We start from the raw sequence: 25,122 nt of genomic DNA, 5'->3' as shown, positions 1-25,122 counted from the left end.
AAGGCGAAAATTCCCATAATGTAAGAGTACAAAATAAATACCCAGTCTTTGGAAGTGGTAACATCCGTTAAGTATCTGGGTGTGACTATCGCGAAATGATCTCAAATGGAATGATCAGATTACACAAGTAACGGGTAAGCCGAACTCTAGATTGCGATTTATTGGTAGAATTCTGAAGTTACGCAGTCCTTCAACAAAGGAAATAGCTTACAATACGTTAGTTCGGCCGGTCTTAGAGTATTGTTCGTCTGTATTACCTTACCAGTTGCATCTGATTCAAGAGATTGAGAGGGTCCAAAGAAGAGCAGCAAGATTCGTGACTGGTACATTTAGCCATCGCGAGAGCATTAAAAATCTCATAGAAAGTTTGAAGTGGGACACTCTTGCAGATAGACGGCGCGCTAAACGGAAGGGGCTGCTCACTAAATCCCGAAATCCGATCTTCACCGAGGATGTAGAGCATATATTTTTACCGCCAACTTTCAAATCGCGCAGTGATCACCATTCAAAGATAAGGGAAAATAGAGCTCGTACTGAGGCGTTCAGACAGTCGTTTTTCCCTCGCGCGATCCGCGATTGGAACAGAGGGGGGGGGGGAATGTGACTTTGGCGCGAATTGTGTCCTCCGCCACACACAGCTTGGTGGCTATCGGAGTATATATGTAGATGTAGAAAAGGTCTTCGGAAATTATTTACAAAATGTCTGCGGAGGCAGACAGTTCGTCAGAACTGGAACAAACATGTAAGTGTCGTACTTCTAACGTAAAGAGATGAATCACACATAAAACAACTGTTGTCTGCACAGTGTGCAAAATATTGACCAAAATCATTTCCAACCACATAAAAATGCACCGGATTTTAGTTGGGCAAAGGAACAGTCTGATTCTAGAATATATGCATATAATTTTGAGGTTTTATCACAAATGGATCTGGATAAATTTGCTACTAGTCAGTATGCGTTACAAGTGCTGCTTTCTTCAAACTGGTATTGATCTGATATATATTTCTGTGTGGCGGGGCAGAATGCTAGTACGGAAGCGATACTACCCTGGCCGCACTCAACGACGCGCACACCCTCTGACCCTCTGTTGAGTAAGCCAATGGATACAGCGCAAAGTACCATTTGCAACTCATGAACGAAATTATAGAATAGAGCAGTTAGTATCAACTGCCACATTCTCATGGATTCAAACATTTTGAATTTTTTTTTCACTCTGGATGAGAGTGTATAATTACTGTACACTAATGAAAATATTGTATTGTATAAGAAACTAGCTGTCTGAAACGAGATAATCTGACTTCTTGCTTCAGCTACTTGAGTAGGCTGTTTCTAAAATGCGTCAAATGGTTCAAATGGCTCTGAGCACTATGGGACTTAACTGCTGAGGTCATCAGTCCCCTAGAACTTAGAACTACTTAAACCTAACTAACCTAAGGACATCACACACATCCACGCCCGAGGCAGGATTCGAGCCTGCGACGTAGCGGTCACGCGGTTCCAAACTGAAGCGCTTAGAACCGCACGGCCACACCGGGCGGCTAAAATGCGTCAAATACCTAGTACTAGTGTGCTATCGCATCACAGTTTTGCTGGAATAAGTTCGTGAAAAGTGTTTCCCACAAAACTTGTAATGTCTAAGCGACTAAAAGATCAATAAATGTTGGTGACATTGGACATAATTTCTAAAAAGGAAACCAAAACCGAAACTTGACGACTATCGCATGAGTAAATATATATGGTTTGCTCAATTATTTATAAAATGATTGATACGTAAAGAAACAGAATTATTTCAGTAATTTTATTTTGTAGAGTATGTTATGTTACAGAACCAGGTTTTAATCTGTGTAAATTTTGGTTGTAGATCCAAAGAACGTTTAGTCATACGCTTCACCACTTACTTTTAACTCGACAGCCTATCAAAATCTAATAGTGCATGAATGTTCGGAATTACTAGGTGAAACGAAAAACTTGTTAAACGTTCAGGAAACCGACTGGAATGGAAGACATAATTGCGAAGGTAATTAAAGGAAATGAAGGTTTGCAGGACGTATAGCAAGACGAGAGTGTAGTTGATACAGCAAGGAAGTACTTTGATGAATTTCAAGAGGTAAGGAAAATGATAAATGTCTTTATCGAGGGCAGGTGGATGATATCAAGAAATATGTATGATCAGCAAGAATGCGGTTAGCTGAAACCAACAATGCAAAGAGACGTCTAGGAGAAGACCTATACCCAGCAGTGGATATCAAAAGGCTGTCGCTGCTAGACACAGTGATGACACTGGCATCTCAGAATGATAAAGCATGGTCTGAAAAAGGCAAACCATATTACTGGAACTAAAAACGACAAATTCCCAAGGAATGTTTTGTGTTCTATTAACAAAGAAAATAAAAACAGATTTAGGAACAACAAGGAAATTTACAGTCAAATACAGAAATGCGACACACTCTTTGAGAAAAATACTAGCGTTCTATGGTAACTTAAAACGCCCAGATGAATGTTCAACTCCAGAAAGGATAGCAAATGACCAAACTTTGCTTATTGTGCATATACAATAAACTACGGAGATTGCACAGTTGAATTTGTGAGTTACTTGGAGTAGTGCAGAGTGCGAAATTTAGTACACACAATTAGTAGGAGCATACTGCAGGTTCTGGCTCGAATTGCTGTCGTCACCATCATCATTCCTGGAATATTTTGACTAAAGTTCAGTCTTGATCACTCATGTATGTTTTAATGATACAGGTAACCGGTTTCGGTTACCTGTATCATTAAAACATACATGAGTGATCAAGACTGAACTTTAGTCAAAATATAACAATTAATTGATCGCTGTTTCCAAAAATGTTTACCAAAATTGAGCATTCCTGGAGCTGCTGACGTCAGTATCGGCATTTCCTAAATTCCCTCCTCGTTCCCCATTTCCTGGAATTCCCTATACTCCTTCCCATTTCTTTTCCCCCACTGCCCCTCCCTCCAAGGCCAACAGCGTCACGTATGCGAATCGACATCATCACGCTCTCAGTCTCATGGGACCCCAAGGCAATTTTCTAAAAGCATGACGATCAATGCATGTATGTTAAGCTATCGGCCAGGGTGGGAGGGGGGGGGAGGAAAGGGGGATGGGGGGAGGGTTATGAGGAGGGACTTCCGGAAAACAGGGTAGAGGGAGAGAACTCTGGGAATGCTGAAGCTGATGTCAGCTGTTCCAGCAATACTGAAAATGCTGATGTCATTGATTTGAACCAGAACCAGCAGTATGCTCCTTCTAGAGCTGCAGCCCCTGACAGCAACATAACTCTTATACGACTGGAAATCAAGCTGAACTGCGCTTAGATGACAGATACGCATATTTTAGTTTCTTTTGCTGCTCCATTTCTAAGCCAGAGCTCATCAGTCGTAGTGGCTGGCGACTCCTGGCGTGCCTGTCTCCCAACTACCCCAGAATACATGTTTCCAGTGGGTGAGATGTATGGAGAAAGCGCTGCCCAGGGCAACAATCACACAGCTTTTGTATCAAGGTAGATCGGTATGGGGTATTACACCTCACCTGCTCACTGCTTCTGTTAACAAATGGATCCCAGTGAAAGTCATGTCATACTGTGATGTTGGAAGCATCTGACTCGATCCTGCTTGTAATGTGAATGAAGCAGTGACTATGAACACTGATTAATCAAGCCTGATCACAGGCATCTGGTTAAGTAGGACAGGCAGGGCCACAATCATAACAATGGGAGAGTCCAGATTTGACTGCTTAGTTGCGATTTATCTTGCATTCAACATTTACAAAGCTAGAGAAAAGGAATATTGACCATTGCAATCGGGAGGAAGGAATGCACTAGTGTTCATTTTCAAGGTCTCACATTACCAAGCATCAGTTACAAGGAAATATTACAAAAATGTGATCAATGAAGCCCCTGTTGGATTGAGACGAGTAAAAGAAAGAGAGAGAGACAGAGAGATAGAGATAGAGATAGAGAGAGAGAGAGAGAGAGAGAGACGCTAACAATGAGGAGCAACAATGGAGCATGATGGCACGTTACGTAACTTGTAGGCCATACCATCCCGTCATGTTGTGCCGACGGTGGCACAGATGCTAGGTGGTGACCGCTCCAGGACACTGACAAAAATGAGACTGGGTGATCTTCCTGTGTCCTATTAAACAACTCGGTCCTAGCAAGACAATAGCAGCCTGTATGGGTAGACACTATTATCTCTTACTACACAAAATGGCCATTCCTACAAATATCTATATCTGTCTTAGCTGCTAGTTCTGGGGGGACCCTTCGAAACTATTAGGTTGCCATTACTTGGCTGATTTAAACCGCCAACTAACTCCCTGCCCTCCTGGCATCCTGTTTCAACCAGGAGCTTCTCTAACAATCACGACGATCCTGACTGCCACCAATTACAATTTGAAAGGGGCTGCGTTAAAATTAACGAACGCCAAAATTACTGCTGTACAGAGGGAATGATAACAATTTTCGTTTCACTCACGCCTTTTGGACATACGCGGAGGCAGGTCTTTTTATTTTAATTTATAGCTTAATTCCCTACTTAAATAAATGTATTATGTTGGTGCATAAGTTCGTAGCCTTTTTGTTTTGCATGTTGGTCTTCCGGTTGCTATGGATTCATTTATCGACTGTCACTTTTTATTTGTGGTTCACTGTTACTATCTGAGTTTTCATATTGTCATTTTGTCGCTTGGAGGTAGCTAATGGAGCTGTAGACGCTAGAAAATGGAGTGCCAGGTAACGAAATCGGAGCATTTCCGACATATTCTTCTGTTTGAGTTCAATACAGTGTGACAGCAGTGGAGGCAACCTGGAACATTTGCGTCGTGTATAGGGATAATGCCACTGGACAGAGCACGGCAAGAAAATGATTTCCTCGTTTTAAGGAGGATCATTTGACATTAGGGGCTCTTCACATTCAGAAAGATCTTAGAGGTTTGATGACGATCCTTTAAACGCGTTTATCGACAATAATCCACGTCGGTACCCGAAAACTGACAAATGTGATGAAGTGTGATCATTCGACCATCGTGCGACATTGCATCCATTGGAGAAGACTCAAAAATCTGATGGATGGGTACCGCATGCTCTAAGCCAACATCATAAAAATCAGCAGGTGGCCATATGTGCATCTCTGCTTGCTCGTCATCAATTGGCTCGTGAATAACACTGACCGTTCCTATCACGTATCGCTACCAGTGACGAGAAGTGGAGTCTTTATGCTAACATGAGGAAACGAAAGGAATGGTTGAGCCCAAATAAAGTAGCAACTCCCCGCAAAATGACTTGCGCTCATCCACTCTTGGTTGCATACACGCGGTCCTTCACGAATCCCTGAATGAAGAAATCAAGCGACGTAATTTCGGGTGAACGTGGTGGCCAGGCAGTGGGTCCTCGGCGTCCGATCCAACGATTAGGAAATTTCCTATCCAGGAACTTGCGAACAGCCATGACCAATGCGGCGGAGCTCCATCTCGAAAAATGATGTTGGGTTGCAAATCTTGTATCTGAAGCTACACAGACTGCTCCAACATGTCCAGATACACTGACCCATTCACTGTTTGTTCCATAAAGAAGAACAGTCCAACAATCCTGTCGGGCATTAGCCCGCATCAGACATTTAGTTTAGGGCTATCATGAACATGTTCAAAGACAACGTGCGGGTTTTGCAAACCCCAAATCAAAACATTATGCCTATTAACCCTTCATGATAGATGAAAGGTTGCCTCATCTGAGAATAAACATCTTTCCAGGAAGCTGGCATCCATATCAATACGCTGCAGCATATCTGCAGCATATTGTTGTCGACCTGGCGTCAGATGTTGCAGAATTTGCACTTAGTAAGCACACATACGAAGATGCTGGTGAACTACACGATGCAGTGTTGATTGAGGTCCATCAAACTGTCTAGATGCTTGACGAGTTGATTTACGTGGGCTTCTGAGAAACGTTTGTCTGATGTCCTCCACTGTCTCTTCTGAAAATCCGTAACGTGCACTGCCAGAATGTTTCAGAACGCTTCCTGTTGCCAGAAACTTCCTATGTCATTCCTTATTTGTTTTCACATCAGGTGGATCACATTCATACTTACGATGATAATTTCTTTGCACAGTAATCGGCGATTTTTTTTCTGAAAATCACTCTACTGCTTGCGCACACTGCTGTGGAGTCGCCATTTTCACTTCATGCGACAATGCTGCACTCTGACGAAGATACTTGGCACTCCTAACGCGGTAATATAAATTCTTTGAGATGCTCTACAATGTGGTGCATTTTTCATTGTCGTATCTACTGTGGTTTTTCTCTCCTGGGTCCTTGAAATCAGGGAGGTTTAAGTGGGACACCTTGTATATTACACACTGGTCATTGTTATAATTATAATTTATATATACAAACATTCCTCGTGAATCAGTCTACCTAGTAGTAAAAGACGTATAAAAACTCACCTTCGGATCCGAGGTCACTAACACGTACCTCTCCAATGGTGCTCGACTTCCAGATAAGACGGTTAGTATGCTGGTGGTGGATAAAATTATCCAGAGGAGGAGAGGTGGCTGTGAAGATTTCCTGATCACCAGTCTTTGCGCCAGTGTTCTGGATTAAATTCCTAACATCTCTGCAGGGTCTCACGGATGAGGACATGTGACACCGTTGATGGTTATCCTTCCGTCAGATGGGGATGTTAAGCTGGGCGACCCTCTCCCTTTTCTCGTCATCATAAAACACAAACATAGCATCCGCCAGGAAAGGGGCCACTGTATGCGGAGGAAGAACGAACGCCCTTTCCGGTAGGCGGCAGAACCCACTCCATGGGATATCTCAATCAACAATGCTATGCCACAAATACATTTGTTTATCGTACCAAAATCCCCATTGTAGTTCCTGAGAGTAGCCCTCTTGTACAAACAGAAAAACAAGGGGGGTGGAGGGACTTTTAGTAATATGTATAGATTGACAATTCGCCGAAGATGTCCAGACATTTACGAGAAAGCATTTTTCCTCGCTGTACCTCACCAGTGGGTAGTTAATTTTGCGATGAGTCAGCGGCCATACGAGTTACAGAAGAGATAAGGCGTATAGAGTTGCTATTTCGTACAGCGAGTCGCAGAGATTGCGTTTTATCTGATTCACTGGTAATGTTTATAGCAGCAGGAGTGCAGGCAATTTCCCTGTTTGTAATTACCCCAAAGTCTCGCATAGGATCGACTTTAGCTAATGTAGTCAGACCTCTTTTTTACAGTATAAGGACCATTTGATAATTTCAGTTCAGTTTCATTTACTCTTTTACTCTGACGTTCCTTCATCTTTTCAAGATACACATTTTCGTTCTTCAGATCACTACACAATTGTTCGCTTACTCTTCCTGCCTTGGAATCCTCCTAAACTGAACACTTTCCTTCTCAAAACATCTCTTTCTACAGTTTCTCTTATTTTATGTTGTGTATATTTTTTTTTTAATATTTTTCAGATACAGCTTGTTGTTAACTGCTTTTCTCAGAGATACTGTATAAATGTCCAAAAAGTTAGTGTGCTTTCCTTCATCGTTTCTGTTATACTTTTCTATATTTTGATATACAGTTTTATATTTTCAGTTTTTTGCTATCTTGATTGCTTAAGGCATTTTGTTATTACGACGTTTTGGCTACTAACATCATCAGATCAACTTAGCTGAATTCCTACTCAGGCACAGATTTTATTGCAACTGACATTGAACTTTGTTATACGAGTTACAAGTTTTGATCTGATGAGAACTTTAGCTGAACTGTAGTAAATGAAAATTCAGTAAGCGATATAGATGACATTAGTAGTAAAAAATTCATAATGGTCGCAGACTCATCCACGGAATTTATTCCCTTCATTAGATGGAGTCAGAACAAGCAAATACTGCTCATCACATCTTTCATGCGACGCCCAGTGACGACAGAATGCATATATTTGTTTCTTTTTGAGGTCACATTCCTCGATAGGCCAATCGGTAAGAGGATAGCCCACAAGGAGTCTAATCCAGCTTAAAGTTTTAAAGCACTACGAAGATTAAAAACAGCGAACATTCCGCTGCCAAGTAACAATTTTAATCTGCTCACACAGGATTGTGTTACCCACTTGCGGTCCCTTGTGACGTGAGTAGGTGGCCATCTGTCCTAATACATTGGGACCGTCACCGTTATGGACCTTCTTGTTCCGATAACCTGACACGACCCAATTTTGTCCCGATTTTGCAAAATACTGTTACGAGCTTGGCTCAAGTACTGAAGTAACGCCATCTGTTAGCGCAGCACACAAATGCAGCCTCGGTTAGTTTGTTTTACGTCAACAAGTTTATGTTGACGTCGTCTCATAGATGGCGATGCATGTTGCGTTTCCTGTATCCAGGATGCAAGTACCTTCTAGATTTAGCGCCGTCATTCGAGAAAATATCAGATTTCTCCAACTAACCTTCATCAAGCCTATGTTGGAGTACGCCGGTGTAGTCTAGGCGAACCGTGCAGAGCAAAGCTCTCAGGCTGGAACTCCAACTGCCACGAGATATCCCCACGGGGGAACTGCACCAGCTTGCTGGAATACCGCCCCTAAAATAGCGCTTGCGGTGAATAGCAACATGATTCTACGGGACAACGCGGCAGTGTGAAAATAAACACGTCAGTGGACTGGGCAACCAGATGCATTGGCGGCTGACCACTTACTGGCCGGACCTGCTGCACAAGTAGCGGTCACGCACCAGTAGCAAAAGAAGTGAAGAAAACCAAAACAGCGACAAAATTCGAACAAAGATGTAACAAACACTATAGGCAGCAGTAGGAACCACCGAGGCAAGAAGACTTGTGAAGTCACGACGGAGACTTCTCCAGTAGTCCGGGGTTGGACTTAATTTAGCAGAGCCACGCGTAAGAATCGGGCAGCTCCCATTTGAACAGCGATCTGATAAGATGATTCTTTCTAAACTTAATACGAACTACGAATGCAAGTTAGTGTTTACTTCGGGTATATAGGGCGTGAGGTGTATAGTGACGTGTACTTTGTGACGGATGTGTTATTATCGACTGTTTATCGTCTAATCAACTTATTATAGCTTAAGAAAATGCCTTAGAATGGAAAGAGAAAGGGTCACTTTTCGGATGGTTTCACAAAAGAGTGGTCTTTTGTCAAAAAAGGACATACGGATCAGGAAGCGCTATGTAAGATTTGTAGCCGTTTCGTCTTAGTAACTCACGGTGGCAGATGTGAGGCATCACATATCTACGAAGAATCACACAAATAGATTCGCGGTAGCATCGACTTCAAAACCTATTTCTATATTCACGATTAAAAGAGATACCCAGGAAGAATTGCTCGTTGCTGCTGCAGAACTAAGAACAGCTTATAAAATTGTCAAGTATCATCTATCCTTCAGCTCTCTTGACTGTACCATAAAACTGAATGCCGCAATGTATCCTGACCTCAAAGTCGCCGCAATGCAGTTTATAGTCAGGACCAAAGCTCCAGTGATTGTTAAAAATGTTCTCGCAACACGCTCCCTGTCCAAATGCGTAAAACAACTGCAAGAAGTTTCATTTTACGGTGTACGCACCGAAGCATCGAACCACAAGGCTGAAAAGGTGTTATCTTTAGTTATTAAATACTTTACTGAAACTGATGGAATCCAAAACAAGCTGTTGAAGTTAGATTCGTTGAATGACGAAACATCGGAGACAATTGCGAAGTTTTGTACAGACACTTCAAGACAACTGCAGATTCCATTAGACAAATTAATCTCCTTTTATGGAGATAATAACAATACCAACTTCGGAGGGCTTCATCGGCGCGGACAGCGGAATGTGCTTCACCAAACTAAAAAAAGAAAAACTAAAAAATGGTTCAAATGGCTCTGAGCACTATGGGACTTAACTTCTGAGGTCATCAGTCTCCTAGAACTTAGAACTACTTAAACCTAACTAACCTAAGGACATCACACACATCCATGCCCGAGGCAGGATTCGAACCTGCGACCGTAGCGGTCGCGCGGTTCCAGACTGTAGCACCTAGAACCGCTCGGCCACTCTGGCCGGCTAGAAAAACTAAGAAAAAATGTAGAAGGAATTGGATACCCTGCCCATACTCTCCTCAATAACATGTCAAGCGTTGCTGGAGTCTTAACTGTCGAAACTGAAATAGTCGTCATGAAAATAGTCAATTATTTTTCAACATACACAGTAAGGACTGGCAACTGAAAGAGTTCTGCTTACACGTTGATGTCAATCATCAGACTCTTCTATCTCACTCAAAAACAAGTTGGCTCTCGTTAATGTCCGCAGCTGAGATAATACTTAAAGCTTTGGATTCCATTAAAACTCTTCTTTGATGTCGAAGACAGGACACCTATTATAATTTCAGATTCTTTCAGTAGCCCAGTCATTGAAATTTACTTCATGTTTCTGCAGTCAAACTACACTCTATTCGAGAATATGTATACAAAGTGCGGAGAAGAATAAAGCCTCGATAACTGAAATAAAAAATACATTAATCGACACTCAAAAGTGTCTGAATGAGAGGAAGGCTACCAGTTTTATTGTCATGCTAACCAAGATAGATTTGAACAAATTAAAGAATGAGAACCCTAACCAAGAAATAATTAATTTGATATCGAAATTTGTGGAAGAAACAATAACTTTCTATGCCACTGCACTTGACTGTATAGAGAAATGGGATATTTCTTTTAATAAATATTTGAAGACGCTACCGGACACCACAGATTGAGTGATGATTAAAAACAATATTACATACCTGACTATAGAAATGGTGTGAAGATTTCAGACGACAATTGTTTTCAGGACAATATGTATCTGAAGAGCATTTTAGAAACTAAGCATGACTCCGAAGAATGGAAGTCTAAACACTCTGCGGAAGAAATGTGAACTTACCTTCTTAAGGAAACCAAAAATCTTGATCGCAAATGCCAACTGCTAAAAATATGCGAGTATTTTTTTTCTATTCCTGCACACAACGCCACTGTGGAAAGGGTATTTTTGCTGAAATCGGCCTGTAGACTGATTAAAGAAATCGACTGCTGTCAGAGACTGTGGAATGAATCTTACAGTGCTAGTTTAACTACAAGCTGACTTGCATGGAGTTTTATAAGTACGTAAAAGGGAAGAAAGACTTACTGAAAAAGGTGAACTCTTCCGAAAAATATGACGTACCAACTACTTCTGCCACAACGAGTAGCATGTAATTGTGTTCTAAATAAAAAGTAATTAACTAATTGTTACGTTCCAGCCCGAATTATTGAAAGTCAGAGTTATAGAAATGTTTTCTAAAATAATTATATGAAAGTATAATTAGGAGTATAACATATAGTGTATATAGTGACTTCCTATTCTTCGTTGGAAACTCCTTTATTTCCTCCCAGTTGCTCAAATCTTATTCATATTTATCATGCCAATCATGAACATACCCATGGATGTAGCTCCAAATGCACTCTGGAAATCTGCATCTTCTGTTCTTTCAAGACGAAATTCTACTTCGTCGTGGCACAAAACATTATCCATGGATTCTCAAGGATCATAATTTTAACTTCCTTTCAGCTTCTAGCTCAGTTGTTGATGGCACTTGATGTAAGTTTTCAGTTTCGTTAGAACCTGTTCGCTTATATTGTCTTTGCCACCGTCTTCAGCATTGCAGAACACTATGCATTCGTCAGGGAACAGGCATATGTGGACGCGCTTGTAAGTCAGGATCGCTCCTTGATTCATAGGCTGTATCAGCGAAGTAGTCATTACTTAGTTAGTCATCACTATATATACCAGGAAGATGAGCAGGAGCAATGTCAATAATCAATAACAGACATTTTCAGATTTTCGCTTTAACTTTTCAGTTTTGGAATTTTCGAACTTCAGGGACGAAGTCGTTCTTGAAACTGTCAGTGTGGTAATCCAAGACCTTTTTTTTAGCTTTATAGATGACTGGGAGATGCTGTGTAATATTTGTGCCTGTCCTAGGTTTCAGAGATTTCCCAGTTAAATAATGTGAACAGTTGTGCGGAGTGAATTCGGAACAGCCGAAGACTGCAATATGTGTGCATGTCTATTGGAGGCATTTAATCCAGCAGCGTATAGTAAATGGGATATGTTGGTGATGATAATGAGAATGGCACTAGTGTAGTTTCAATTAACGCCTTGTTTGTCGAATGCTGCTGGAAGAAATTTTGTTGAAACTGAGCCAAAAACACCCTTATGAATCTCATGTCAAGTGGTAGATGACATATGTTCATTCTGTAAGTCAGTTGACGGTTCAACAATTGTCCACTGTGCTCTTTAAATAGTTTTCGTAGTTGGTATCTATAAATTTTCGTCCACTTTAATTACTTCTAATGAAACACTGTTTCAGCAGCTTGAGGAACATATTTCAGTTTTTGTGTGCATGTTTATGCTTTATGTGTTTCACTCTTTCCAATTGAAAAGTATTGTACTAAACAACTACTAACAACGAATGGCACAATAGATTAAAATATGTATATCCCCGTCCAACGTAAGCGTTTCCACATGATCTTTTCTTGTCGCCTCCCTCCCCCCAGGTTTTCCCTTATAGTCCTAACATTTGGAGACCTTGCGAGATAAGAGCAGGATAACCCACTTTTTGTTGGAACAACTTGATCCCGAGCACTGGCTTCCTTTAACTAATTTTTTCATGTCGCTCCGGTATATGTATGATAATACTCTAATTCTGAATATCATTGGCTTAGCTGATTTATTATGCATGCCTACTTTGATAATATGAACGAAACGTTCCATTTTGTAGTGAACATTGATTTTAAACTTCAAGAATATAATGATAATGAAGGAAGTTGCTCATTGTGTTGAGAAATGTCATATGTACGAGATAACGGTATTTTTTTCAGTGCAGCTATATTGCTGTGGAGGAAAATGAAACACGTACGGCTCTACACGTGTCATATTTTGCATAGGATACTAATAGATGCCATTGAAGGCAGTGGGCCGTAAGTGGCACACTCTGTACTGGATACGAATCACATCTTCAGCATGAAACTGCTAAGCCATTCATCTGACCTGCAGAAAGAGGGGTCTGTGGTGTCGAGCAGTTGTTGAATCAGTAAACGGCGAGCGCAGTCCATGCAGTTAACTGAACTGTCATGTACTCAGACTGACGAGACAGACACTCCCTAACCTCAGGCATTCTGTTTCTTATCAGTCGACTCAAACTTGTCGTGCCCTATAAATACATAAATGCCTTCAAACTTCTTTGGTTGTGGAAAGCTTCGACATGCGTTACGGAAAGGTTTCAAATCCTAGATCGTCAGCATTTGTGAACATCCTAAAATAATAGGTTGTATACATACAAGGAGTTTAAAAATGCATCTCACAGTCTTCAGGAATAGTACTGATCAAAACTAGAAAAAATAGTCCTATAAACATTCATGAAGAAACAAATAGGTATTGAGATGTAGGCTTGTGTCATGAGCAGTCAGAACTCAGCATTGTATGTCGCTTTACATGTAAATTGAAGGTGGAGTGGGGGGAGAGGGGGGGAGGGAAGGAAAGGGATTACTGATGTCAACTGCATTGGGACATTACGCGGAATCACTAATGACGAGTGAAAATGTGGATCAGACCAGGTTTCGAGCCCAGGATCTCGTGCTTACTAGGCAAGTGCGTTAATCACCACATCATCCAGAACACAATGCTTGCCCACAATGCGGACAATCTCGGCATGCCTCACGGCCGACCCACACTCCCACCGAGCGCCACCTATCCGCACAGTCCCTGTCCACTTCCTCCGTGCTCGCTACTCTGAGATTCCAGCAGGAGGTCAGATGTACTTGTGCATCCGCACTGAAGAAAGTAGATCCGTTGCCCACTTAGGTGAATCAATTATATGATAGAGTGGTGTTATATGATAGAGTGGTGTCTGTCCTTTCGGACATGTCCGAAGGGACAGACACCATGCATTCACATAGTAGGCTCTTTCCTGTCAGAGATCAGAAGTGAGCTCCGTTATTCCAGTCTCGCCTGGACATCAGCCCCCCCCCCCCCCCAATTTCTATAAGTCCCTCCAGATCCTCGAGCACCATGCACTGCGCCTCGCCTTCCGTATACGCCTCCAGTTCCCCACGAGAATCCTCTACGAACTGATTCCTTTCCCCTATCTGTTCCTTTACCTCCAACATATCCGCATCCTCTACACCTCCCGCCACCTTGATCCCCCTCATCCCCTGGTTGCTCCTCTCCTCTCCAATCACCACCCTCTGCCACGCCTTCACCTTTGTGTCCACCCTACCCTTCACCCCACACCCTTCATCTCCTTTCACAGGGTGACTTCCGTCGACTCCCCTCCTGGATGATGCCCTCTCTCCCTTCATTTATCTGTCCTATCAACTCTGATCCTCACCTCCCCCTCCCTTCCTCTGTCCTTTCCCTGGGCTGCTTCTCCCCCCTCCTACCGTCTTGTTTTTTCCCCACCTACCCTCTCTCTGCCTCCCTTCTCTTCCCCGAGTCCTTTTGCTCTCCCTTCCACTGTCTTTCCCACTCCTTCTCGCGTCCCCCCAGCCCCCTCTTTTTCTATGTCGCCTCCCTCCGTCGGCTCCCCCCTTCTTTTCTTTTCCTCTCCTCCCCCCTTTTCCCCCTCATAGGTCCGGGTCCTCCCCCCCCCCCCCCCGCCAACCATCTGTATAGTGCGTCCCCTATCAGTGTTGCAGACAGCCACCATACCGTTGTTAGTTGTGTTTTTTGTCTCGTGCAAACAGAAACCAGACAGTCGCCGTGTTTTTTAATTGTGCCTGTATTCTTCGTGTCTACATCCGCATCGTCACCGCAGTGTTTTTTATATTTTAAATTCCACAACTTTCGGCCATTTTACAGTTTTTTACAATGTCACAGTTTTATTGCCTGTTTTTCTTGTTTGTTTACGTTCTCATCCTGTTTTTTAACAGGCGGTAGAGCAGCATATTACGCTGCTGCCAGCCCGCCCCCCCTCTGGGGGGGATCGAAATGTAATAAAGGAAAAAGAGGCGATGTAGGAGGCCGCTTTCCTATTACATAGCAGAAGTGAGCTCCGTACAGTCGCTTTAAATGCTTCAACAAGTCCTGTGACGTCATCTCCGAACTCGCCGTCTCCTTGTGCCCGTAGTCTCTACTCGTGAGTCTCCGCCATAGCCTACTCGTCACCTCAGTCGGTTGTCAAGTACAAGTGGACTCGACCCGCTTAGAAAGGAGAACGAGTAAACGAGTTCGCGATACTAACTGCGGACTCGCGGCATTCCCGTTACATACGCAACCGTTTTGAAAGAAATTTCCGCAATTAAACTGTAAGCTGCTGTTAATTTATTTCACACAATCATGATTTCGGTTTTATAGCCGTTCTCAGTTTCAAGCAGAAATGTCACAAAATGTCCGACATACATAAAGGACGGAAGCAAGTTGTATAACAATAGAACGACAGACTGGTCAACAGTGAATACTGTTCTGTTTATACGCACATTTACTTATGTAGATAAAATTTATTCAAAGACTGCTGTAAATTTATTTAAATATGTAATAGCTATTCAGAGAATGTCTAACAATTACGCTGACGTATACCTACTTTCGGGTATGGCCTTCTGGTGTATGCACTTTATTATTGACACTCGAAAATAATGCGACAGGCATAACCTTCCGAAGAAGGGCTCTAATTGCCCGAAACCGGTCAAGAAATTAAATTTCTTCTATACAACTGGTTCCTTATTATTTCATTATAGAAGATGGACAAGACACTACTTTCAGGCGTTATCGAAACTGTAACAACGGTGCCAGGAAACATGATGTGAGTATGATGTCCAGTCTCTAAATGGTGATTAATTATTAAAATGAATTGCAGAACTGAATCATAAGCTACACAACTCGCTGTTGGCACACAAACGCTAGTTGCAACTGGTTCCCTACTTTTCAGTCAGACTCTTTTAAAGAGGAACATGCCTTTTTCGTGCTCCGACATAAGCATTTTTCCGCTGGTTTCCTTCTTCTCCTTGCTACAGCAGAGAGTGCTGCTTATATACTGAAGAGCCAAAGAAACTAGTACTTCTGCCTAATATCGTGTACGGCCCCCGCTAGCAAGCAGAAGTGTCGCAACGCGACGTGGCATCGACTCGAATAATGTCTGAAGTGATGATGGAGGGAACTGACACAACGAATCCTGCAGGGCTGTCCATAAATCCGTAAGAGTACGACAGAGTGGAGATCTTTTCTGAACAGCACGTTGCAAAGCATCCTAGACGGCAAATGGTTCAAATGGCTCTGAGCACTATGGGACTTAAAATCTATGGACCTATGGTCATCAGTCCCCTAGAACTTAGAACTACTTAAACCTAACTAACCTAAGAACATCACACAACACCCAGTCATCACGAGGCAGAGAAAATCCCCGACCCCGCCGGGAATCGAACCCGGGAACGCGGGCGCGGGAAGCGAGAACGCTACCGCACGACCGCGAGCTGCGGACAAAGCATCCTAGATGTGGTCAATAATGTTCATGTCTCGCGAGTTTTGTAGCTATCGGAAGTGTTTAATCTCAGAAGAGTGTTCCCGGAGCCTCTCGGTAGCAATTCTGGATGTGTAGGGTGTCGCATTGTCCGGCTGGAATTGCCCAAGTTCGTCGGAATGCACAATGGACATGAATGGGTGCAGGTGATCAGACAGGGTGCTTACATACGTGTCACCTGTCGGAGTCGTATCTAGACGTTATCAGGGGTCCTATATCACTCCTACTGCACACATCCCTCACTATTACAGAGCCTGCACCAGCTTGAACAGTGCCCTGCTGACATGCAGGGTCCATGGACTCATGAGGTTGTCTCCGTACCCGTACACGCCCACCCGCTCGACGCAATTTGAAACGAGACTCGTCCGACCAGGCATATGTTTCCAGTCATCAACAGTCCAATGTCGGTGTTGACAGGTCCAGGGCCGGCCGGAGTGGCCGAGCTGTTCTAGGCGCTTCAGTCTGGAGCCGCGCGACCGCTACGGTCGCAGGTTCGAATCCTGCCTCTGGCATGGATGTGTGTGATGTACTTAGGTTAGTTAGGTTTAAGTAGTTCTAAGTTCTAGGGGACTGATGACCTCAGAAGTTTAGTCTCATAGTGCTCAGAGCCATTTGAACCATTTTTTTTTTTTTTTTGACGGGTCCAGGCGAGGCGTAAAGCTTTGTGACGTGCAGTCATTAACGGTACATGAGTGGGCCTTCGGCTCCGAAAGCCCGTATCAATGATGTTTCGTTGAATAATTCGCACGCTGACACATTTTGATGGCCCAGAATTGAAGGAAGGGTTGTACTTCTGTCAAGTTGAACGGTGCTCTTCAGTCGTCGTTGGTACCGTTCTTGCAGGATCTTTTTCCAGCCGCAGCGATGTCGGAGTTTTGATGTTTCACCGGATTCCTGATGTTCTCGGTAAACTCGTGAAATGGTCGTATGGGAAAATCCCCAACCCATTGCTACCTCGGAGATGCTGTGTCCCATCGCTCGTGGGCTGACTATGACACCACGTTCAGACGCACTTAAATCTTGATAACCTGCCATTGTAGCAGCACTAACCAATCTAAGAGCTGCGCCAGATAGTGTTGTCTTATGTAGGCATTGCCGACTGCAGCACCGTATTCTGCCCGCTTACATCTTTCTTTATTTGAATACGCATGTCAGTACCAGCTTTTCTGGCGCTTCAGCGTAGAAGGGAAGGGGGCGTGATAGAGGGAGGGAACAGGGGGAGGGAGCATGAGACACAGGGCTCGCGCCCTGTATATCGCTGCCTTATAGGCGGCAAAGACAAGATCAGATTCAGGAACTCAAACGGAAATCCCTCGGTGAAAGATGACGCTCTTTTCGAGGAACGCTGTTCAGAAAGTTTAGAGAACCGGCATTTTAAGCTGATTGCAGAGCAAATTTACTGCCGCCAACGTACGTATCGCATAAGGACCACGAAGATAAGATACCAGTAATTATGGCCGTCGCTGTTTTTGCGAGTGGAACAGGAAAGTAAATTACTATCAGTATTACAGGGTGCCCTCCGCCACGCACCGTACAGTTGCCTGCGGAGTGGGTACGTGTTAGGCTGTTGCATAATTTCGTGGCGTTTGGTATTCCGATTGCTACGACTTTATTTATCTATTATCATTTTTTATTTGTAGTGAACTGTTGCTATTTGAGTTTAAATATTGGTATTTGGGAATAGTGAGTGGAGGTTGGACGTTATAAAATGGAGTGCCAAGTGGAGAAATCGAAACATTTCCGACATAGTATTCTGATTAATTTCAATAGAGGGGTGAGTAGCGGAGGCAGCCACAAACATATCCGCCGTATATAGAAATAACGCCATTGAACAGAGCACGGCAAGAAAATTGTGAGGAAGATCATTTTGACATTAGGGACTTTACATGTTCAAGAATACCTTTGGGACTTAATGAAGATTGTTTGAACGCATTAATCCTCAATGACGCACGTCATTGTTTTCGAGAACTGGCAAAAGTGGTGAACTGGACCAATCCACTACCGTGCGACATTTGCGTGCAACTGGGAAGGTCCAAAAATCTAGTGTATGGGTGCCGCACAAAAAGCAGCAGGTGGCCGTATGTGCATCTCTGATTGTTTGTCATCATTTGGCTCGTGAACAACACCGACCATTCCTATCCTGTGTCGCGGGCTTAAATCACCCTGGGGTATGACCATGCGGTGCATTTGACCTGCGGCCGTCGCACGGTGTTGCTGGCAGCAGTCAACATATGCAGAGGTGTGTTGGTGCATGTCAGAGTACGGTGCAGCGAGTAAGTGTGCAGACGTTTCCAGAGGTCGTAATGGTGACTTTGTGTTGAAAATGACTCAAAGAACACAATTTGATAACGTTATGAGGAGTAGAGTACTAGGGCGACTGGAGGCTGTTCAAACGCAGCAAGTCGTAGCACGGGCGCTCCATGTGCCACAAAGCGTGATCTCAAGATTATGGCAACAATTTCAGCAGACAGGACGTCCACAGTGTACAACACCAAGAGAAGACCGATATCTGACCATCAGTGCCCGCAGACGGCCACGGAGTACTGCAGGTAGCCTTGCTCGGGACCTTACCGCAGCCACTGGAACAGCTGTCTCCAAACACATAGTCTACAGACGACTGAAGAGATATGGTTTATTCTCCTGGAGACCTGCAAGGTGCATTCCACTGACCCCTGGTCACAGGAGAGCCCATAAAGCCTGGTGTCAAGAACACAGTACATGGTCATTGGAACAGTGGTCCCAGTTTATGTTCACGGATGAGTCCAGATGTAGCCTGAACAGTGATTCTCGCCTGGTTTTCATCTGGCGCGAACCAGGAACCACATACCAACCCCTTAATGTCCTTGAAAGAGACTGTGTGAAGGTCGTGGTTTGATGGTGTGGGGTGGGATTATGATTGGTGCACTTACACCCCTGCATGTCTTTGACAGAGGAACTGTAATAGGTCAGGTGTATTGGGACGCCATTTTGCCTTTTCAGGGGTGCAGTGGGTGTCACCTTCATGCTGATGGATGATAACGCACGGCCCCACCGAGCTGCCATCGTGGAGGAGTACCTTTAAACAGAAGATATCCGGCGAATGGAGTGGCCTGTCTGTTCTCTAGATCTAAACCCCATCGAGCACGTCTGCAATGCTCTCGGCCGAAGTATCACTGCACGTCTTCAAGCACCTATGACACTTCATGAGCTCCGACAGGCACTGGTGCGATAATGGGAGGCTATACCCCAGTAGCTGCTCGACCACCTGATTCAGAGTATGCCAACCCGTTGTGCGGCCTGTGTATATGTGCATGGTGATCATATCCCATATTTGATGTCAGGGTACATGCGCAGCAAACAGTGGCGTTTTGTAGCACATGTGTTTTGGGATGGTTTTCTCAACTTATTACCAATACTGTAGACTTACAGATCTGTGTCGAGTGTGTTCCCTATGTGCCTATGCTATTAGCGCCAGTTTTGTGTAGTGCCAAGTTGTGTGGCACCACATTCTGCAATTATCCTTCATTTATGAGCATGAGTGTACAAAAGGTAATGTTATCATTCGGTGGAACAGCGACGGTGTGATGTACTAAGAACTGCTTGTGACATTTATTGTCAACAACTCAGACATCTTTCAGGCAGAATACAAGAATAACGACCAGGAAGACTGTGTGGAATGATGCTACTCCACGGTAACGCCCGCCCGCATTCTGCTAGGCAGACAAAAAACATCATACGGGAATTGGGTTGGGAAGTCATTCCGCACCCACCTTATTCACTTGATATTACGCCCTCAGATTTTTACCTTTACGCTCTCTGTCGAACAGCCTTCGCCGGCCGCGGTGGTCTAGCGGTTCTGGCGCTGCAGTCCGGAACCGCGGGACTGCTACGGTCGCAGGTTCGAATCCTGCCTCGGGCATGGGTGTGTGTGATGTCCTTAGGTTAGTTAGGTTTAAGTAGTTCTAAGTTCTAGGGGACTTATGACCTAAGATGTTGAGTCCCATAGTGCTCAGAGCCATTTGAACCATTTTGAACAGCCTTCAAGGAACGTCCTCTCCGAATGAAAATGCGCTCCCAACATGTCTCGAATTTTCTAGGCCTCAAAACCATCCGATTTCTATTGTCGCGGAATCGAAAAGTTACCCCAGCCTTGGCAAACTGCTGTAAATATCGCAGGAGAATAGATTATCTATGATTAAAGTCTCTGTTCTGTACATCTGTTGTGTTTGTTAAACTTATGGAAATATGCTACGAACTTATTCACCAAAGCAATAGATGTAGCTGCTATATAAAACGAATTCTATAATTCAGTAAAGTTTTGAGAATTTATTTATATGCTTATTTTTATACTACGCTTTGACTCGTATGAACAACAAATAAGTATGCAGAATGTAAGCTTAGCACAAAATCATTTACTTCACATTTTTTCTGGCAGTTGGTATTGAACGTCCAGCTTATGATTTCTGTCTCAAAAGAGTAAAAATGTCTTTTCTTCTCTGTACATAAACAGGCAATGTCCTAACTAACTGACTCATCATCGCCCAGCCCAAACCGCTACGGATAGAAACTTGAAACTAGGAGTAATAGTGGATCTTATGCTGTAGGCGTCGTTCAATAAGGGATTTTTCGGAATTCCAACCCTAAGGTGGTGAAGTAGGGAATGAAGGTTTTTTTGTTTTCTAATTGTCGCTATTAAGCAATTTTGAAGCTAGACCTACAAAATTTGAATTTGGTTTCTTGGTCAGAAATAAAGAAGTATGTGTTTCAGCATTTTTGGAAATTTAACTCTATGAGGCTGGAATAGTGAATGAAAGTTTTTTTTTTTTGAAAATATAACATTATTAAAGAACTACTAAAGTATTTTTAAGGATACACCTGTGAACATTGGTATTTGACTTCTCGGTTTCAAATAAAAATATACGTGTTTCAGTTTTGTTTTAGAAATTGAACACTTAAGGGGGTGAAACAGGGGATGATACTTTTTATGAAAATATGCACCGCATTTTTTTTCTTCAACAATTCTTTATTGAACACAATGAGAATTACACACACACGAAAGAAGGCTGTTTTATCTACACACCTTATTTTTCCACGTACTCTGCATCCCGTTCTATGGCCTTCCTATATCGCGAAACAAGGACATTTATGCGCTGTCAGTACCAGTCCTTGTCCTGGTGGCGGAGTCAGTGCTTCACTGTGTGAATCACATCGTCCTCAAAATGTCTTCCACGAATAGTATCTTTTAATGGAGAATGACATCAGCTCGCTGCAGTATGTCAGGTGCAAAGACCTTGTAACGTACATCGCCAAAAGGCGCCATTTTGAAACTGTCCTGCAGCTACGCTATCTGTCGAAAGTGACGGGAACTTAGCGCGCTCTCCCAGGAGACTTCAAATAATACATACGTAACGTTTCATATTCGTAGCATCGTTTTCGGCTGAAAAAAATATGCGGTGCGTTACTTTCTGGCCAATCCTCTTAGTTCCCTGAGGAAAATTTAGTTGACAATATTATTTATAGTTGTCAACGTACCAGGAGTTCTTAATAAAGAGCAAGGATCCACACTTACAATGCAGTTGCCCCTAATGTCACAGTGTAGAGGGCATCGGAATGAAGTACACTGAAAGAAAGTCCTTCCATACGTTTCATTTGGTAAATCAAGGCTAATTTGTGTACTTTAAACTTTTAAAAATAAAATACGTTTGCATCATTATCACTCGACACTCATTGTTTTTTTTATTGCAGGCTATGGAGCTCCTGCATGTACTGGCTGCTCTCTTCGTCCTAACTTTTTCTGCAGGTAAGATATCTGTTACAGCTATATGTAAGGGAAATGAAAGCTCAGAAATTGAAGCAATAAGTCAATTGCATGGCGTGTAGAACAAACTGCATACATTTCATTAGAACTCACATAATCACAAACTTTTAAGTTTTTCAGCAATTTCGTTGAAAAATCATGTGCGTATTTTTTTATTTAGCCAGTATTTATTCAGACTCTCGGTCTCCCATGTGGCACTATGACATGGAGCTTTCGTTCATCTGTTCTGCGACTACTCCAAGCTATGTGCGACAGTAGGTGGGAGGAGCAACTTCATATTCTCATCCATCATATCCTCCTTCATATCATAAATGCTTCCCTAAATCACTTGTTGTAAATACCAGAGTATTTCCTTACACTTTGTTATGAAAGATTTCGTTCCACATCTTTGTGCAGACTAAGCTTGCACATTGTCTTTAGTGATAGTGATAGAATAAGCTGAATTGAGATCTTCCGCCAAGTCCTAATTTTGTTTATTATTTTTCCGCAAGATTTTTGACACCATATTTCGTATGCTGCTCCTTTATCATTACTAGATTTTCAGTAGTCCACGTTTCACTTCAATACATTCTCTGATGAGTCAACACACTGTGACCACCAGGTTAATGACATGTTGCTTCATCTTTGGAACGCAATGCACCGATTCCTTTGTAGGTATCATGTGTTTATGCAATGGTCACACAACTCCTGTACATTATGGGCAGGTAGTTCGTGGGCGCGAAGCTAGCGCCTGACAGCGTCCAAGATGTGTTCCATTGCACTTCGATCAGGTGAATTTGATGGTAAAGACATTATTAGTTCAGTATTATGGTCCTCAAACCCTTAGAACGATTGTGGACTCGTGACACGAACCGCTGTCCTGCTGGAAGAGACCCTCGCCACTGGAAAGGACATCAAGTGTGAAGGGACGCAGGTGGTCCACACTAACGTTCAGGTAGTCCAAAGCTGTCATGGTGCCTTCAGCTACTACCACAGGTCCCATGGAAGCCTAGGTGAAGTTTCTCCATAGCATAGCACTGCCCTCAATGACCTCTGTCCAAGGCATGGTGCATATCTTGAACAACCGTTTGCCTGGATGATTGCTTACCAAGACGGGGCCATCGACCTGGTGTATCAATAAAAGTAGTTCACCCAACCAGGCGACACGTTTCCACTGATCCACACTCCAATCTCGATGATACCATGCCAATTGCAGTCGTAACTGATAATGACGTTGGGCCAACATGTGAACACATATGGGTCATCTGGTGCAGAGTTCCATGATCAACAGTGTGTACTGAGTGGTGTGCTCTGAAATGCTTCTGCTTCCACCGGCATTGTAGTTGGGTTGGGTTGTTTGGGGGAGGAGACCAGACAGCAAGGTCATCGGTCTCATCGGATTAGGGAAGGATGAGGAAGGATGTCGGCCGTGCCCTTTGAAGGGAACCATCCCGGCATTTGCCTAAAGCGATTTAGGGAAATCACAGCATTGTAGTCTGTCGTCAGATCTGCCATGCGTATCTTGTTTTATAGAGCAGTCAAGTTTCCGACCTTCACCACGTCAATGTCCAACACATTGTCACCTATTAATGGTCCCACTGCCTTCCAGTCACTTCCCACAAATGATGACGATGGTCGCACGTGAACAGCAGACCAGCTTCGCCATTTCCGAGATACTCGCTCCCAGGCGCCTGGCTGTGACAATCTGTCTTCTGTCAAAGAGACTTATGTCAGTGGCCGGCCTGTGTGGCCGAGCGGTTCTAGGCGCTTCAGTCTGGAACCGCGTGACCGCTAGGTCGCAGGTTCGAATCCTGCCTCGGGCTTGGATGTGTGTGATGTTAGGTTCAAGTAGTTCTAAGTTCTAGGGGACTGATGACCTCAGATGTTAAGTCCCATAGTGCTCAGAGCCATTTGAACCATTGTGAACATATGTCAGTGGATTTCCCCATTTGGGAGGGGCCGATGGCCTATGCAGTTTGGTCCCCTTAGTCTTCAAACCAACCAACCAACCCATTTGGGAAGGATTTCCCATTAGTCTCTGCTCCTATTACCCAAGGTTATTCATAAGTATCCCTGACGTTTCAGAAGATGGCTGCGCAAAAAGTACAAGACAAAGAACAGAATCTCACATACCATTGGTTAGAGCAGGTCTCCAAATTTCGATTCGTGATGTGCGCCATGGCATAGGAGCATTAGGAGGCAGGCTAGTTAGAACATGTAGACAACTCATTCGCTCCGTACTGTCGCATCAAACCAGTTCGTGCCCGCAAAAAATCAACCTAATGGACAACTTTCCAAAGTGGGATGCTGTCTTGGTACACAAACGCACCTACTGATGTTTGTAGCGCCACAGACGACTTCCATACTAAGGATCTGTTATGTGAGTTGAGCTCATGGAGAGATGGTCTGTACGCTGATAGGTGCCTTGATTTTTCTCTTAGCCATCTTCTGAAACCTCAGAGATACTAAAAAATTACTCTGTATCCTTTCCATAATAATATCAAGTGCCCACAACACCACTGGGCTGCATTAAATCTCAGGGTGCGCAATGGTCTTAAACTTTTGGCCCATCAGTATGCAGTATATAGGCAGTCGTAAGTATTTACAAAAACTGTTATTACACGAAAACTGAAGCCACAACAGAAATTCTGAAATTAGACCAGGATTCAGGGATGAATTATCTTCCAGAAACAGCGTATGTCGTTCCTGTAACAGAATTTTTTTCTTGACCAGTGGGTACATTCGTAGTCTAAAAATCATGCCCTAGAAGAAATGAATGGTTGTAGTCTGTTAAAGAGTCATAACGTCTATCTGGCAGGCTC

General features: G+C 43.4%; 1 protein-coding gene across 1 annotated transcript in view; it reads left to right on the top strand.

Annotated features, from left to right (window-relative positions):
- LOC126191349 (lysosomal acid glucosylceramidase-like) overlaps positions 1–25,122 on the top strand; it is a 195,643-nt gene that overhangs the window by 22,454 nt on the left and 148,067 nt on the right. Inside the window, exon 2 of the mRNA XM_049932188.1 lies at positions 22,249–22,303. Coding sequence (XP_049788145.1) covers positions 22,252–22,303 — 52 coding nt within the window. The 5' untranslated portion in view covers positions 22,249–22,251. The remainder of the gene's footprint in view (positions 1–22,248; positions 22,304–25,122) is intronic.

Source organism: Schistocerca cancellata, chromosome 6, assembly GCF_023864275.1.
Source record: "Schistocerca cancellata isolate TAMUIC-IGC-003103 chromosome 6, iqSchCanc2.1, whole genome shotgun sequence".
NCBI classification, from domain to species: domain Eukaryota; kingdom Metazoa; phylum Arthropoda; class Insecta; order Orthoptera; family Acrididae; genus Schistocerca; species Schistocerca cancellata.
Note: the sequence above shows the minus strand (reverse complement) of the source record. Positions and strands in the feature narration are given on the sequence as shown.